This window comes from Podarcis cretensis (genome assembly GCF_951804945.1).
Source record: "Podarcis cretensis genome assembly, chromosome: 2".
In the NCBI taxonomy this organism is placed as follows: domain Eukaryota; kingdom Metazoa; phylum Chordata; class Lepidosauria; order Squamata; family Lacertidae; genus Podarcis; species Podarcis cretensis.
This window is the reverse complement of record NC_137171.1, coordinates 110,974,718-110,993,291: the sequence shown is the minus strand read 5'-3', so window position 1 is coordinate 110,993,291 and position 18,574 is coordinate 110,974,718. Positions and strand designations below refer to the sequence as shown.

At 45.0% G+C, this 18,574-nt stretch overlaps 3 protein-coding genes across 10 annotated transcripts in view; 1 reads left to right on the top strand and 2 right to left on the bottom strand.

Moving 5' to 3' along the window:
- Positions 1–18,574, bottom strand: part of LOC307208034 (uncharacterized protein) — a 139,766-nt gene that overhangs the window by 6,587 nt on the left and 114,605 nt on the right. The window lies entirely within an intron of this gene.
- The window catches only part of LOC307206991 (uncharacterized protein), a 165,290-nt gene that overhangs the window by 52,287 nt on the left and 94,429 nt on the right, over positions 1–18,574 (top strand). The window lies entirely within an intron of this gene.
- LOC307208545 (uncharacterized protein) overlaps positions 2,838–18,574 on the bottom strand; it is a 77,496-nt gene continuing 61,759 nt past the window's right edge. For 2 of the 8 annotated variants that reach the window (XM_079963232.1, XM_079963233.1), the window contains exon 2: positions 2,838–4,729. In XM_079963232.1, the coding sequence (XP_079819358.1) occupies positions 3,147–4,640 (1,494 nt within the window). In that variant the 5' untranslated portion in view covers positions 4,641–4,729 and the 3' untranslated portion in view covers positions 2,838–3,146. Of the gene's footprint in view, positions 4,730–5,721; positions 5,782–6,013; positions 6,177–8,089; positions 8,403–15,380; positions 16,302–18,574 lie in introns of those variants that run through there. The other 6 variants (XM_079963226.1, XM_079963228.1, XM_079963227.1 and 3 more) reach the window with 6 other exon arrangements.

Sequence of the window (18,574 nt, the reverse complement as noted above, 5' to 3'; positions counted from 1 at the left end):
CACCGTGATGTTTAGCTTGCGTCGCGTAGGCGAGTCGGTTTGGCCAATCGTGGTTCCAGATGGGCAGCGGCAGTTGGTGAGAGCGAAATAGCTTTCCTTGGCAGATTGGAGTGAAGACTTGGACTTGCGAGTCGGTAAAGGGGGGGTGTCAGACGGAGCCGATCGGCAGACCTTAGCGATGTGGCCCCTTCTGGAACACTTCCTACAGATGGCGTCTCTGAATCGACACTTGGCACGGGAATGGTTGCCTCCGCAGCCGGCACATTCCGGTTGGCCCTTGGACTTCTGTTGAAACTTCCTGCGCTCCCGCTTTGTCTGGTGCACGTCGTTGTCTTCACTGGAGGATGCCTCATCACTGCTGGCCTCTTCGTGATGCACTGGAACTGGCTTCCTAGCAAGACGCAGGCTGCTGGACTTGCAGATCTCCTGGGCGGAGCGTTCAGCAGCTTCCGAGGCCACAGCCTCCTCAATGGCTTTCTGTAGCGTGAGGTCTGGCTTGGCGAGGACACGCCGTTGCAGATGAATGTCCCGGACCCCTCAGATGATTCGATCCATCAGGGCATCGTTTAAGTCTCGGAACTCGCAATGCATTGCAGCCCGTCAGAGGGCGGTGGTGTAGTTGTTGATTGACTCCCCCTCTGCCTGGTTCCGGTGGTAGAACACATGGAAGGGAGCAATCCTGGACGGCTTTGGTGCGTAGTGGTTTCAGAGCTTCTCTTGAATCGTGTCCCATGGTGTTGCCTGGACTGCTTCAGGCTCAACCAATGCTCGGGGCGTCTCGAACACCTCAGGCCCACAGAGGCTGAGGAATAGGCCCCGCTTCCGTTCCTTTGATACTGCTGTCAGCTCGTTGGCTTGGAGGTAGTAGTCAAACCGAGCGAGGTAGGAGTCCCATGATTCACAGGCTGGCGGAAACGGCGGTAGAGGCACAAGTGAAGCCATGATTCCGATGCCGGCGTAAAGGGCGATGGATGGAACACAGTGCTCTAGCCAGAACAGTCAGCTCTGAATTGGTTCTGTTCAGTGATTTCGCTCAGTGATTCAGCTCAGTTCAGAGGATGGCCACATCTGGCTGTGCTCTGATGTCCATCGATCCCATCCTCGTCGCCACTGTTAGGTTGTGGGCTAACATATCAGACAATCGTAACTGTTGCAACTTTCTAAAACTATCCAATCACTGAACGTCACTTTCGATCCTTCATTTGCATAACTATCTACAGTATCCCCCTGCTGGCCCAGGGTGAGAACTTCAGGACAGGGTGAGAGTATACATTCAAAGCAACATATCAGAAATCTAAAATATTATCTAAAAAGATTTCAAAATAAAACATTGCAAAGGAGGTCAACTACAGAATACAAATTTAACATAGTAGGGCTGGGTGAGTCTGGGCCCCACTGAAGTGAAGGACATGAGGCAGGGAGTTGATAATGCAGGTGAGCTGCACACAGGTGAGCTGCATGCAAGCTGCCAGCCAGCCCTGTGGAGCCTCCTTTTATTGAGACAAATATGCAAACCCAAGCAGATACATTTTGGGCTGTGACCTTTGCACATCTTCCGGTGCCGAGATCGTGGGGTGGTACAAAGTTATTTTGGCACCTGTTTCCACCGCGTCATTTTCCCCTTGCACAGTGTATGACAAAGGAGACAAAAGGTCTCAGAGACAAAGGTTACAGACAGGACACCGCAGAGTACTGAGACCGCAAAAGGTTAGACAGAGGGAATGATGTTCAGACAGCTGTGGCTTGTCTGGGGGGCGGGTGCCCCGCACCCCAAGGTCACGCGTGCAGGCAGACTGTGGCTGCCTGCTGGTGGAGAGTGTGCTCCCTCCGGACCCCACTGCCCACTCCACGATCATCCCTACACCCCACCCCCTAGGCCAGGTGGGAAAGGCCTTGCAGCGAGTGGTGGACATTACACCTCACAGCCGGGCAATGTTCCTCCGGCCTCATGAGGATCCTCTCTAATGGGACCCAAGTGTGTTTAAGGTTGCAGTTAACTTAATCTTAACCATTGCTCTCACAGCACATGTGTGATACACACACTTCGCCCTAATGCCTCCTGAAGCAGCTTAGGCTATGAGACAAAGGGACGCACTCCTGCTAAATGCACGCTCACTGATTACAGGCGCGTACTTGGGAGAAACAAGAACTAGCCTTGCATGGAAAAAGAAGCATCCCCTCTACTTCACTTCCCTTCTCCCTTCTCCCCTCGCCCCCACCCAAGGGCCAGGCCCATGCTTTCTCCCCTAAACCAAAACCTAACTAGGGACCCAGCTGAGGAGAGCTGCACTGAGGCGCATTCGTGGGAGCCTCCCCCTGAAACTTCCCAGGAGCAGGAGGGCTGTATAGATTTGAAACAGTGGTTTGCAGAGGAACATAGTTCAGAAGGGAGAAGCTGGGAAATACTGGATGAGGAACACCTTGCAGAAGAAACATTGAGAGAGAGAGTTAACAGATTCACTGTGTCTGGAAAGCATCCCGCTGCTTTCCCCAAGTTCAAGGAGAGTTGCGAAAGTGGCAGGACAGAAAGCACAGAGTGTATGAGGTTACGAGACGCAGAAGTGACGGGGGTGACTAGGGATGAAAGGGGGTGGACCTCTTAATTGGGAGCACCGCCATTCCTAGAAGACAGGTTTTTGTTCTCTCACTAGGATCATTAAAGTTTCTAACTAGTAAGAAGACTCCTTTTCCTTTGTTCTGCTTATCTACGGCCAAGGGGGAAGGAAGCCAATTCCCTGAAGCCTGACAGATGCTGATCCACAAGACAAGGGCAGCCCATCATTTTGGCAGTGAAGGGCAGAGTAAAAACTCAACAGATTCATCACAAACCTTGAACATTCCATATGCACACTTCCCCCATTTATCTAGCAACAACTTGCAACATCTTTTGTACATCAAGTATTTGTGACCTTCATTACTTTAATATATATATGTGTGTATACAAATTTAAATACAAAAACCAGAACATCACATGGGTTCCATGTATTTAAAATTGATTTCTGCCTTTATGAGTTTCTTGATGTGAATTAAATAGTGAAACTTGAGTTGAACGCTGCATACATTGATATGGCTTTTCACCTGTGTGAATTCGTTCATGAATATTAAGGTCGCCACACAGTCTGAAGCTCTTTCCACACTCCATACATTTAAATCGTTTCTGCCATGTGAGTTTGTTGATGTATTCTAAGTTTTCCACTTTCACTGAAGTTATTTCCACATTTAGTGCATTGAAATGGTTTCTCCCCCGTGTGAGTTCGTTGATGTATTCTAAGGGCTCCGTTTTGACTGAAGCCCTTTCCACACTGCATACATTTAAATGGTTTCTCCCCCGTGTGAGTTCGTTGATGTATTCTAAGGGTTCCGTTTTGACTGAAGCCCTTTCCACACTCCATACATTTAAACGGTTTCTCCCCCGTGTGAGTACGTTGATGTTTTCTAAGGGCTCCACTATGACTGAAGCTCTTTCTACATTCAATACATTTAAATGGTTTCTCCCCGGTGTGAGTTCGTTGATGTATTCTAAATTCTCCACTACTACTGAAGCTCTTTCCACATTCAATACATTTAAATGGTTTCTCCCCCGTGTGAGTTCGTTGATGTATTCTAAGTGTTCCACTTTCACTGAAGTTCTTTCCACATTCCATGCATTTAAATGGCTTCTCTCCCATGTGAGTTTGTTGGTGTTTTCTGAGGGATCCAATCTCATTGAAGCCCTTTCCACATTTAATACATTCAAATGGTTTCTCCCCTGTGTGAGTTCGTTGATGACTTCTAAGGGCTCCACTACGATTGAAGCTCTTTCCACATTCAATGCATTTAAATGGTTTCTCCCCTGTGTGAGTTCGTTGATGTATTCTAAGGATTCCACTATGAATGAAGCTCTTTCCACATTCAATGCATTTAAATGGTTTCTCCCCTGTGTGAGTTCGTTGATGTATTCTAAGGACTCCACTACGACTGAAGCTCTTTCCACATTCAATGCATTTAAATGGTTTCTCCCCCGTGTGAGTTTGTTGATGTGTTCTGAGGGCTCCACTATGACTGAAGCTCTTTCCACATTCAATGCATTTAAATGGTTTCTCCCCCGCGTGAGTTCGTTGATGTGTTCTAAGGGCTCCATTTTGACTGAAGCTCTTTCCACATTCAATACATTTATATGGTTTCTCCCCTGTATGAGTTCGTTGATGTATTCTAAGGGCTCCACTACAACTGAAGCTCTTTCCACATTCAATGCATTTAATTGGTTTTTCCCCAGTGTGAGTACGTTGATGTATTCTAAGGTCTCCACTACGACTGAAGATTTTTCCACATTCAATGCATTTAAATGGTTTCTCCCCAGTGTGAGTTCGTTGATGTGTTCTGAGGGCTCCACTATGCCTGAAGCTCTTTCCACATTCAATGCATTTAAATGGTTTCTCCCCCGTGTGAGTTCGTTGATGTGTTCTGAGGGCTCCACTATGACTGAAGCTCTTTCCGCATTCAGTGCATTGAAATGGTTTCTCCCCCGTGTGACTTCGTTGATGTGTTCTGAGGGCTCCACTATGACTGAAGCTCTTTCCACATTCAATGCATTTAAATGGATTCTCTCCTGTGTGAGTTTGTTGGTGTATCCTCATTCTTCCACAGTGACTAAAGCACATTCCACATTCCCTGCATTTAAACTGTTTCTTTGTTCTTCCCAATGAATTCACAGATGGCTCCGTAGAATCCTGACCATCGTCTTCCTCACCTGTTTGGGAGTGGGGGCGGGGGAGAGAGAATCCTGTTAGACTTCTATGAAAGACAAGAAAGGAACTGAACACACGTCAATTCCCATGTGCATCCTCTCCATTCTCAACTGTCCTCTCCATGTTCCAAATTTTTAGGAATGCAGATGAGATAATGGCAAGAGAAACCCATGATCACTCCATTCACACTTAAGAAAGCACCATCATTTTATAATAGAGATCTACGGTGGAACTGGCTTATGAGAAACATCTGTCTTTTTCTTTTTCAAGTGAGGAAAGGATCACAGGCTCCAATAGCAGTCTCCCCTATGAGTAATAAGTAAAACTGAACTGTTCTTATGTAACATGTAAGTGTAAAAATATTACAACTTATTAGAACCTAAACAGAGCCTGCTGGATTGGGAAAAGGCCCACCTAGTCCAGCATCCTGTTTTCACAGTGGCCAAGCAAATGCCCGGGGGAAACCAGCAAGCAAGATTTCAGCCCAAGAGCCCTCTGCTCTCCTGTGCTTTCCAGAAACTAGTATTAAGAAGCATTATTGCCTAGGACCGCAAGCGCAGAGCACAGACACCAGCCTAATCCCTTTTTTTTCAAGATATCCAACTTGCTGGCAGTCACTGTTTCCAGTAGGATAGAAGTCCATAGATTAACTATGCTTCTGTTTATCCATCTTCTGCAGCTCTGAAAGGCACATAAATATATTATGGCTTAAGCTTTTGTGGGCTGCAGTCTGACAAAGGGGGCTCTTGATTAGGAAAGCTGGTGCCACTTGGTCTTCATATGCCCAATCCTATGTGTAGAGCCTCCAGCCACATGAACTGTGTATCATGATAACAGGTCCTTTGTCCCGAAAGCCCACGAAACTGGGGAGGTGCATGCATCTACTGTATTTTTCTGCTGGTGGAATGTATCACTCTGATCCAGTCTTTAAAAAAATAAAAGTAATATAAACTATTTAAATATATGAAGAATACATAATGACGGGAAGCATTACCATAGCCCCCTTCACCCATTTTTCTGGATTGGTGTGCAACATCATTTTTGTCACTTAATCCTGCAGTGGAAATAACACCAGAGATTTAAAAGCACAGAGAAAGAAAATCTGCCCCCACTACTTTATGAAAGGGATTCCAAAAACAAAGAGCTGCTTTGAAAAAGGCCTCACCCCTCCCTCCCTCCCTCCCTCCCTCCCTTCTTCCTGCCTTTGGTCTCCTCTCCATCTTTTCCTCTTTCTCCCTCCACCATCCAGCCATCCATGTCCCCATCTCCTCTCCCCTGGAACTCACCAGATTTCTCTGAGGGCCCTGGGAGGGGATGATCAGAGGTTGCAGGGAGGGATGCGGGAGACAGCTTGAGCAGGTCAGCTGCCCATCTTCCTCTGTCCATCCTGACCAGGTTTGCAGGTTCAGTGTCTTGAGGAGCAAAGAAGCCAAGGCAAGTTGTAGCTTCCTGGGAAGAAGGAAGAAGTCAAGGGAGTCTCAGAGCCCCTGCAGGGATTTTTTTGACCCTGTAGAATCCCCTATTGGGCACCCGCTTCCCAAGAGCCTCCACCCATTTTCAAATACCTTTGGCAATTCCTTCCGTCTGCATGTCCCTTCTCCCTTCCTAAGGCTGGCATGGTATGGGCAGTAGTGGCCTTGTGGCAGTTGCCCAAAGGGCCACAATAAATGTGATAATGTGTACCCCTGTAAATCCTTGAGTGTGCTTCTAATACAGAAGTTATGGTAGCCTGTGCTTTATGAAACTGATTATTTTGCAAGTTGCCGCTCCTCAATAGGGGCAAAAATACAGCTAATACGAGAAACACAAAGATACAGCTGAAAGCTAGAACATGAGTTGCTATATGATGCAAATGGCTGCATGTAACACAGGTTCCCAACATGCACACCAACACAACGTAGGCATCAGAACATATTCAGCAGAAATTGCCAGTGCTTGTTGGGCGTATGTATTATAATAAAATGAGGTAATCATGAATATGAGGAACGTGGAACTCCAAAGGGACTTTTTGAAGGGGGGGGTACATAACAAAAATTTAAATTCTTTTGGCAACAATTAACATTAAAACAAGGAACTGCTGAGCAAAAACAGAAACAGGAGCATGTGCAGAAGTGCTTGCGGAGAGGGGCAAGGCCTTCAAAGGTCCCATAACCAACCCAAAACAACACAGAAGTCTACCTGCCGATTGCAGTCCACCACTTGGACATCCCTGATGTATATGATTGGTGGAAACTGAAATTCTTTGTTTGACATTACATATATAAATACCACTGCCTGGAACACCAGACAGGGTTGCTGTTTTGTGAAACGATCCAGCTGTAACCTATTGCTTTGCAATAAACACAACTCCTCTTGTTTCTAAGTTTTATTGGCGTAAACTCAGGAGATTAGCCATTTTCTCGCTTACGACAGCCTGAGAGTAAATCCCGTGGAATATAAGGACTGCTCTGAATACATGGGTGGCCCTTGCATGGAGAAGGAAGCCCCTTCCTTGCATCTTGGCCCCCTGGGAGACACGGTGGATCCACCCACTGCTTCCTCTGCCCTCACTGCCTCCTCCTCTGTCCTCCTGCCCTGCAAACACCCTCTGCTCAGGAGAGAGGGGCAGAAAGAGCCTTCAAACCCATCTGTTTCCTCCTCCTCCACTGCCTTTTCTTGCAGCAGCCCAGTGAGAGGGGAAGGAGCCCCAGCGCCTGGTTCACTTCAGATACACAAAAGGTTTACTGATGTTGTGAATGAACAAGACCTCTGCATTCCATGCGGTGGGAGTGGGTGCGTTAAAAGTGGGGGAGAGACCTCCCCCTCCTGTCCTTTTGGGAAATAGGAGCCTTTGCCATGAGTAAACAACTTAGACGGCAAGTTCACAAGAGAAGCACTTCGGAGCACTGCTTGCTTGCTCATGCTATGTGTGTTTGCACCTCGAGGACAACATACATATTTACCCCACGGGATTTCTTAAAGAGGGCATTTCTTTAAAATCGAAGGCCATTTCTACAAAAGACTTCAATGTTTGGTTGCTTTTTATTTTGTTGGAAGCCGCTCAGAGTGGCTGGGGAAACCCAGACAATGGGCGCGGTATTATTATTATTATTTTATTTTATTGCGAACCTTACCAACAATGCCCAAGCCTCTCCCCTTTCCCGCCTCCTTCCCTGCAACTCCCTTTGCAACACATACGGGCAGAAGGAAGCTTCTCTCTTTCCACAGCGGAACCCCCCCCCTCCACCTTCAAGGCCCCATTAAGAGAAACAGCTCCCTTTCCTCCCTTCTCTTCTTCTCCCCGTCCCGGGGCTTCTCATCCTGGACCCCCCACCCCTTGCCAAGCCCCTTCCCTCCTTCCCCGCCGCTGGCTTTGCACTCACCCGAAATCCTGGCGATGGTGGCAGCCACCCTGGGCAGCGGGGGCGGGAATGGGAGCCCCCGCCTGGGAGGCAGGATATCTCTAGGGGATAATTGTAAGGGGAAAGCCTTGCAGTACCCAGCCAATGGGGAGAGAAGGGAGGGAACCTGGGCTTCCACTACAGGGAACAGATGCTCCTTGCTTTAAGGGTTAAAGCCAGAGAGTGCAAGCTGCTAGAGCGGAGGGTGCTGCTGCTCGATACTGATTTGGGAAAGGGGGCGCGGCTTAATTAGAACAGCTGACCCGCCCCCTCTGCCGTCCTGCACTGTCCTTGTCCTGCAAGGAATCCGCTGAGTGCAAAGCGCCTCGGGGTGCAGCAAGCTTGGGGGGGGGGTTGTGCAATGCAATGCAATATCCATAATTGGGGTTGGGGGTGGAGAGAGAGCAGGCAGGGAAGCCGCAGGGTGTGTGTGTGTTGCAGCTTATTCATCCTCCTTGCAAAGAAGAGACATGGCCTCTCCCAGAAGGTACGCTCTTTCTCACTCTCTCTCACATACACACACCACACGAAGAGCCCTGTAGTTTGATCAAGCCCATCTAGTCCCGCACCCTCTTAGAATTATAGAATCGTAGAGATGGAAGGGGACCCTGAGAGTCATCTAGTCCAACCCCCTACAATGCAGGAATCTCAGCACTGTCTCCTCATGGTGGCCAGGCCTGCAAGGAGGATGGGAGCCCAAGTGCATCTCTCCCCTTCCGCGGCTTCCGGGAACTGCTATTCAATTAAGCATAATAATAAAAATAATAACAATAACATTTTATTCATATCCCGCCCTCCCCAGCCGAAGCTGGGCTCAGAGCGGCTAACAACAGTAAAATGATACAACATTCTAAAATCATTTCATTATAAAATCAGTTCACATCAGATTAATGGCAACCATTGGGCTAGAGTTCTGTGAGGATTGCCAAGGGAGGGGGTCAGGCTGTGCCTTGGCCAAAGGCCTGGTGGAACAGCTCTGTCTAGCAGACCCTGCGGAAAGATGTCAAGTCCGGCAGGGCCCTAGCCCAGAGCGTTGCACCAGATCGGAGCCACAGCCGAAAAAGCCCTGGTTCTGGCTGAGGCCAGCCTAACCTCTCTGTGGCCTGTGACCTTCAAGATGTTTTTATTTGAAGACCGTAAGTTTCTCTGTGGGACGTACCAGGAGAGGCGGTCCCGTAGGTACGAGGGTCCTAGGCCGTATAGGCCTTTAAAGGTTAAAACCAACACCTTAAACCTGATCCTGTACTCCACCGGGAGACAGTGCAGCTGGTATAGTACTGGGTGAATGTGATCCCACAGGGAGGACCCCGTAAGGAGTCTCGCCGCGGCATTCTGCACCCGCTGGACTTTCTGGGTCAGTCTCCAGGGCAGCCCCATGTAGAGCAAGTTACCAAAATCCAGTGCGGAGGTGACCGTTGCGTGGATCACAGTGGATAGGTCAGGGCGAGAGAGGTAAGGAGTCAACTGCTTAGCTTGGCGGAAATGAAAAAGTGACGCCTTTGTTATAGCTGCAACCTGCACCTCCATGGAAAGGTATCGAAGATTACACCCAAACTCTTAACGGACGGTGCTGGCACTAATTGCGCCCCCCGCAAGAGATGGGAGTTGCCCCCCCCAAATCCCCTATCATCCCAACTCAGTCAAAGGACCTGTGTCTTCGAAGGATTTAACTTCAACCAGCTCCCGCGTAACCATCCAGCCACAGATTCCAAAAATCTGATCAGTGTGTCTGGGGCCGAGTCAGGATGGCCATCCATCAACAGATAGAGTTGGGTGTCATAATAATAATAATACGTTAGAATAATAATATTATAACATTATTTATACCCGCTCATCTGGCTGGGTTTCCCCAGGCACTAGGGCAGCTCCCAACAGAATATTTTTAAAAAACCAATGAAACATCAAACATTAAAAGCTTCTCCATATAGGGATGCCTTCAGATGTCTTATAAAAGTCAGATAGATGCTTATTTCATTGACATCTGACGGGAGAGCGTTCCACAGAGCGGGTGCCACTACCAAGAAGGCCCGCTGCCTGGTTCCCTGTCATTGAGTTGATATAGAGCATCTAAACAAAATTTGTCGGCTTCTGTCAAAGAAGCGGAATCGGGAGGTTTTTAATGTCTGTGGTCTATGACCCTCACTTATTCACAATGAGGGAACCACTACAATTTTTTAAAGCAATTTCTTGCATAATAGGATTTTGCCTTTGTAAAATTGGAGAGCGAAAGGAGAAGGAATCTCAGGGTGGGCTTTTTTGTGGGGGACATGACTTTCCTGGTCAGTGGGCAGGAGGAGCTTGGGTCTGTGGGATATGAAATTCGTAGCAGTCAGGTACAACATTCCTAGAGTGGACATGCTAGGGGATGCTTTGTGCCACCCAGGAGAAAACTTCCTCTTTCCTCCTGAGCTGGGACAAGCGCTTCCTCTACATGTGACTTGAAATAGGTGTGGCCTATTCTGGGTGGTGGAGCGCACCTCCTCCATGTGCTTCATTCTTTCTTCTCCATTTTGTTTTTTTCTATGTGTTAGAAGTGACTGCTCAGTCGCAGTCACTTGGGACTAACTCCCTTATATTATAGTTTATATCTATATCTATATATAGATAGATAGATATAAATATCAATATATACTTTTGTAACTTAAGCCTGCCTTCAGAAATCTGATTGTGAACTGAATGAAAATGAATAAACTACTGAATTCAAAGGTAGAAATTTTAAAGTCCCAATTCCATTCTACTCACGGATTAATTAAAGTCCGAATTTCAGGGAAGAAAGTCAGCGGTCTCCGGCCATGGCTCGCGGCTTCGCTCCACTGCAGTAGCGGTCCACTCACAGCACCACGCCGCTCCCCGTACCCTCTCCGCAGCCTTTAAAAAGGCTCTTCGTGGGTCGGGGGGGGCGCTTAAGGTGCCCGCCGAGTCACCAAGTCCGCAGGCTTCAGCGCCTGCGGTTTCTGAGGGTCCCCGCTTCGCCGTCGCGGTAGAACCCTTCTCCAGCGGAGCCGATTCCCTCCGGAGCTCGGAGGGAATCCGCCATTAACCAGATCGCGCTAACCCGGGGATGTGCTAAAGGGAAGTCCGCAACCCCCCTATTTACAGAAGATTTAAAGCAAGGATCGGAGAACTAAGGTGGAGAGTTTTTTCTTTTTGGTGTTTTTTAAAAGATAATATTTTCATGAGTTTGACAGAAGAAGATTTGCGCTGGAGAGTAAGAGTGGAATTTTAGAAGCTTTGTCTAAACCCCCCCCCCCCAGACCCGGGAGTGTCCTGTATGTGAGCTGGAGAAAAAGGAACAAGGAGTTTGACAGCTGTCAAAGGAGCTGTCAAACGGGCAGTGAAAGTTAAAAATCTTATTATTTAACACCTTTCTGGACTAAATTTGTTATATTTGAATTAAAGTGGTTGGGAACAAAGTAGTGAAACAACAAAGTAACGGACTGTTGGGAAAGGACTATTAAGTAACCAGAATCCCCCTAGGGGAAACATTGAAACACTACAATGGCTGCAGATGGAAAATTACAGGCAGAGATAGAAAGAATGTTCTTTCTCGTGGGAATGTTGCAGGAGCAGACTACGGCTATGAATAAACAACTTATAACCTTGAACTCTAAAATAAGTGACTCTGCTGAATGCACAATGGACTTGACCGGAAAAAAATCTGCAGCTGAATTAGAAGAGATAACTTTGGAACAGGAGGAGAGGGAACAAGGAGTGGAGCCAGATGGAGAGTACCAACCAGAAGCCTACATTGTTAGAACATGAAGAAGAAGACCTTTGGATTACAAATCTGCGAAAGATGCGAAAGAGGAGGGAGGAAGCCCCTGGAACACTTGGAATATTTGAATTTAAAAGAAACAAGAAATATGATTGGGGCTTCCTCTTTGAGTATGGAAGATCAGTTGACCTTTCGCAGCAGCTGGTACCAAGTACTTTGGATGGAAGAAAATCTGATGAGACTGAGCTAGAACTCCTTCGAGACCCGATGACCAACAAAGAGGGCTACCAACAAAATCGGCAGAGAGAGACTGACAGAGACTTGAAGGCCTCAGATGTGAGGAATCCAGGCTAAAAATTGTTTTTGTGGACATCGGGACATTGGGAAGGGACAGAAACCGGGGCAGGGAGGGGGGGAGAAAGAATTTTAAAAATGTTTATGACCTTTGTGTTTGATTATTATGACCTATTTTTAAGATAAAAGGGAAATTCGTGGAAGGAATTTGGGTCGACCTTAGAAAAGGATTTAATATTTATAAGAAAATTGGATAAGTAAAATTTGGCCAAGTAATAAGAATCAAGTATTTTTTTAAAAAATATATATATATAACAACAATATGTAAAGGATGAGAGATATGAGCTTGCTGAGCTAATTCAATTGAATTAGGATGTATGAAGGGGGGGTGGGGGGAGGTCAAGAACTGGGGTTAGGAATGTAAGGACATGAAACCTTATACGTGTTGTCTTTGTCTGTGTGTGCCTGTGTTTATAAAATGTGAAAACCCAATAAAATTTTTATAAAAAAAAAAAAGAAAATGAATAAACTACTTTTATATTGATTTTGAAAAGATTGTCGTGTCTACACTTCTAAAGAGGGATAACAAGGGATCTTACCGGGAATCTTAAATAGTGAGGCTCAGATGGGCCTGCAACAAGCGTACCGCTGTGCAAATTTGAAAAGGAGAATGTTTGAATTATGCTAAGATATAGAACTTGCTAAAGCAAGTTAGTAAGGATATCATCAAGTAATATATCCTCTCCTGTCTTTCTAAACATTCCCACAGGTCAGTCCCTAGCTAGAGATTTGCCATCTCCTTGTTTCAGTCCAGATTTGGGTCTCTGCCTCCTAGGAGTTTAGACGCACACAGTTGAGACATGTTGACTGCAGCAGGCAATGGCTCCCTTGCATGTGTGAACAGCCTGGATGGCTGCTGTCAGAGCCAGAGAACAGATGGATGTCAGGCCGACCTTGCATTCTTATCCCGTGCTCCAGGCTCTCCCCACAGTGATGGGAGGTGGGCCAGGAAATGAACATTTTTATACATATGAAAAGCAAATCATGGACTGAGAACATTTGTTTTGTAAAGTTAAAAAAAGTCTTTTTTTAAAAAAAGTTTTTGTTTACCTCTGTTCTGAAATCTGCTTTTAAAGTAAATTGTGTCAATATATTTGGGTTTGTTTATAAAGAAGTGACTAGCTGCTCCCTAAAAGTGAGCTCTGTATTAACAAAAGTTTTACCTATAATTATTCATAATGAAGTTGAAAGAAACATAAGATTGGGCTGGGTGAGTCTGGGCCTCGCCACCTAGGCTAGGTGGACGATATATGCAGAGGACGAGATGGTTGGACAGTGCTCTCAAAGCTACTAACATGAGTTTGACCAAACTGCAGGAGGCAGTGGAAAACAGGAGTGCCTGGCGTGCTTCTCGTCCATGGGGTCACAAGGAGTCAGACATGACTAAGCGAATAAACAACAACAATGTCCAGTCAGCATTCCCTAATGTAGAAGCAATTCTGAGAATGTTCCTTTGAATGATGATTGCAAATTGCCATTTGTAATGAATTTAGAACAACAATGTCTCAAGATAAATTACCGTATTTTTTGCTCTATAAGACTCACTTTTTCCCTCCTAAAAAGTAAGGGGAAATGTGTGTGCGTCCTATGGAGCGAATGCAGGCTGTGCAGCTATCACGGAAGCCAGAACAGCAAGTGGGATTGCTGCTTTCACTGCACAGCGATCCCTCTTGCTGTTCTGCCTTCTGAGATTCAGAATATTTTTTTTCTTGTTTTCCTCCTCCAAAAACTAAGTGCGTCTTGTGGTCTGGTGCATCTTATAGAGTGAAAAATACGGGTATGTTACTTCAGCCTCGTGTACATAGAAAGTGACAAGTTAAGCAGTTTATCATTTGATGATATCATGAGTGACTTTGCTTTGGCAAAGGCAAGAAGGAAAGTATTGTAATTTAGATCATGTTTGTGTACTGTTTGTATACGCAGTACACAATGAATCATGATAAAACTATACAGTTGAATGGGTATTGGGTAGATGCAGTAATACAATTAGGCCTGTAAAATAACTTTTATGTACAGGTGTGTATAGTATTGCTATTATTTATAAATGTGACATATTACTAGAAATACTGTCTTTTACACTCACTAAGTGAAACAGGGTACAAAGGTCTGCTGTCCCAATGAAGAATGTGGACTATTATGGTAATATTGATACTTATATAAAAATTGCATTGTATTAACTACAATTGCATTGTACAGGTTATAACACTTAATTTCATGTTAATAATGCTATATATAATTATTAGTAGTTTGCATCATATATTTACACCTATTATTATAGCAAGTTTCTAGGACTAGATTAGGAGTCTTTGTAAATTGTGTTTCTAAAGGAACTTTTGTTATTGCCAAATGCCAATGTGTTTGCATTATTAAGTTTGTTATAAATAACAAAATCATTTTAAGTTACAGCTTAATAATAATTTCACTATTAATATACTTCATAATTGTATTTCAGTTCAACAATTACCTTGAGAAAATACATACTCTGTTATGTGCAAATGGTTTTAGATACCTATTAGGTCCATAAATTACCATACAGCCTATATTCTACGCAAAAACCAGCAACAATTTGCTGTTGACAAAGGACAGCTGGACCTATAAAGGGCCCCATTCCCTCCAGTAGCTTAGGGCCTCATCAAACCTCAATCCGGCCCTTTCCCCCCACTACTTTACGCAAGGAGTTCAAGGAACAAAGAGCTCTTTGGAGGAGGCCTCAGCCCTTCCTTCTTCCTGCCTGGCCCCCCTGCCTTTGTTTTCCTCCCCATCTTTCCCTCTTTCTCCCTCTGCCATCCAGCAATCCATGTCCCCATCTCCTCTACAAAACAGAAGACTTGGATGTTTTTGGTGTTTCTTATTTTGTTGGAAGCCGCCCAGAGTGGCTGGTGAAATCCAGAAAATGGGGGCGGGGTATAAATATCAGATTATTATTACTATTATTACTACTATGGCGAGGCTGGTCTGCAATGCCCAAGCCTCTCCCCTTTCCCGCCTCCTTCCCTGCAACTCCCTTTGCACCAGATCTGGGCAGGAAGAAGCTTCTCTCTTTCCACAGCGGAACCCCCCCTCCCCCCCTTCAAGGCCCCATTAAGAGAAACAGCTCCCTTTTCTCCCTTCTCTTCTTCTCCCCGTCCCGGGGCTTCTCCTCCTGGATCCCCCCCCCCTTGCCAAGCCCCTTCCCTCCTTCCCCGCCGCTGGCTTTGCACTCACCCGAAATCCCGGCAGCAGCAGCGCCCCTGGGCAGCGGGGGCGGGAATGGGAGCCCCGCCTGGGAGGCAGGATAATTGTAAGGGGAAAGCCTTGCAGTACCCAGCCAATGGGGAGAGAAGGGAGGGAACCTGGGCTTCGAGTACAGGGAACAGAGGCTCGTTGCTTTAAGGGTTAAAGCCTAGGAGAGAGAGGCTCTCTAGCAAGCTGCTAGAGAGAGACAGAGAAAGAGAGGGTGGGGCTGCTCCATACTGATTTGGGAAAGGGGGCGCGGCTTAATTAGAACAGCTGACCCGCCCCCTCTGCCGTCTTGCAGTGTCCTTGTACTGCAAGGAATCCGGTGAGTGCAAAGCGCCTCGGGGTGCAGCAAGCTTTGGGGGGGGGGTGCAATGCAATACCCATAATTAGGGTTGGGGGTGGAGAGAGAGCAGGCAGGGAAGCGGTGGGTCAAGTGTGGGGGTATTGCAGCTCCTTCATCCTAGTTGCAAATAAGAGATGGGGCCTCTCCCTGAAGTTCTCTCTCTCTCTCTCTCTCTCTCTCTCTCTCACACACACACACACACACACACACAGAAAAACATTCGTCTACATGCACACACAGATCACATGAAGAGCCCTGTAGTTTGATCAAACCCACCCTGTTAGAATCATAGAAACGTAGAGGTGGAAGGGGACCCTGAGAGTCATCTAGTCCAACCCCCTTCAATGCAGGAATCCCAGCACTGTCTCCTCATGGTGGCCAAGCCTGCGAGGAGCCCAAGAACATCTCTCCCCTCCGGCGGCTTCCAGGAAACCTTATTCAAGTAAGCATAATAATATTAATATTACAACCACATTATTTATACCCGCTCGTCTGGCTGGGTTTCCCCAGCCACTAGGGCAGCTCCCAACAGAATATTTTTTAAAAACCAATGAAACATCAAACATTAAGTGCAGAAGATCCCGACAGAAAAAAAAGAAAGGCTGAATGCCCCAATAGAAATTAGTGAAATAAAAGAAGTTATAAAAGAACTTAAAAGAGGGAAGGCCCCAGGGCCTGATGGATTTACAGCACGTTATTACAAAGAAATGAAACACATCATGTCATTACCTTTGAAAGAAGTTATGGATAATATTCTTAAAGAGAAAGAAATCCCTGAAACATGGAAGGAAGCGTTTATTACCTTTATTCCAAAACAAGATTCGGATTTGACACAAGTAAAAAATTATAGGCCAATTTCACTGTTAAATACAGATTATAAAATTTTTGCAAGCATTTTAGCGAGGAGAATTAAAACAATATTACAAGAAGTTATTCATAAAGATCAAGCAGGTTTCCTACCTGGCAGACAGATGAAAGATAATGTAAGGAATATAATCAATATTTTGGAATATCTGACTGCCAGGAATGAGAAACAAGCGATGTTAATATTTGTGGATGCGGAAAAGGCCTTTGATAATATATCATGGGATTTTATGTTAAAAAATCTGGAATATATGGAGGCGGGGAAGGAATTCCTCAATGGAATAGAGGCAATATATACTGAACAAAGAGCTAAGTTAATTGTAAATAATGTGATTACGGAAGAAATAGGGATAAGCAAAGGTACGCGACAGGGGTGTCCACTTTCGCCATTGCTATTCATCATGGTCCTAGAAGTCCTTCTGAATACTATAAGAGAGAACAAGGAAATAAAAGGGGTAGAATTAGGCCGGAATGAGTATAAGGTTAAAGCCTTTGCCGACGATCTGGTTTTAACGGTAGAAGAACCTCTAGAGAGTACCAAAAATATTCTTGAAGAGGTGGAGAGATTTGGCCAAGTGGCAGGTTTTAAATTAAATAAGAGAAAGACCAAAATAATTGCTAAGAATATGGACCAAGAAACGATAGAGTTAATGCAACAGCAAATAGGAATAGAAATAGTGAAGAAGGTGAAATATCTTGGTGTTTGGTTAACCCCAAAGAGTATTGATTTATATCAGAATAATTATATACCAGTGTGGAATGGAATAAAGAAAGATCTGGAGGTGTGGGGACGAATGAAATTATCGATGTGGGGAAGGATGTCAACGATACAGATGAGCATGCTGCCAAAACTACTGTTTTTGTTTCAAACAATTCCAGTAATCAGAGGGACGGCTATTTTTAAGGAATGGCAAAGAACAATTTCAAGGTACATTTGGCAGGGTAAGAAGCCTAGAATTCAATTTAAGTTACTAACAGATGCGAAAGAAAGAGGAGGCTTCGCCCTGCCAGAACTGAAATTATATTATGAAGCAGCGTGTCTCTGCTGGTTAAAGGAATGGATAAAACTAGATAATACGGAGTTGTTAGACTTAGAAGGATTTGATAATAAATTTGGGTGGCACGCATATTTATGGTCTGGAAAGAAGAAAGGTTATGTAGGCTTTGAGAACCACATTTTCCGAAGATCGTTGAAAGAAGTTTGGGATAGGTACAAAAACCTACTCGAGCCAAAAACTCCACACTGGTTGTCTCCATTAGAGGTTATGAGTGTTAAAAAAACTAATATGAGGAAAAATTGGGTTACATATGGAGAGTTAATCGTTAAGGAAGGGGGGAGATGGAAAATGAAACCTTATGAAGAGGTAAAAGAGCATGTATATGACTGGTTGCATTATTTACAAACAAATGAAATGTTTAAGAAGGATCTTAAGGAGTACGGGTATGCAGAGAAAGAGTCGAAATTTCAAACAGAAATCATAAATAATGAATTTAAGATATTATCTAAAATGTATAAAATTTTGTTGGAATGGCACACCAAAGACGAAGAAGTCAAATCGGTTATGATAAAATGGGCCAGGGATTTTGGATATAATATACAAATGGACGATTGGATTAAATTATGGAATGAAAACATGAAATTTACTGCATGCACAGCGTTAAAAGAGAATATAATGAAAATGATGTATAGATGGTATATTACACCGGTAAAACTTGCAAAAATGTATAAAACATGTAAGAAATGTTGGAAATGTAAAGAAAAGGATGGCACTTTTTATCATATGTGGTGGGAATGTAAAAAAGTGAAGAGCTTCTGGGAACTGATATATAATGAATTGAAGAAAATGTTGAAATATACATTTGTTAAGAAACCAGAGGCTTTTCTTCTAGGAATTATAGGAAATGAAATAAATAGAAAGGATTGCAAACTTTTCCAATATGCAGTAACAGCGGCGAGAATATTACTGGCCCA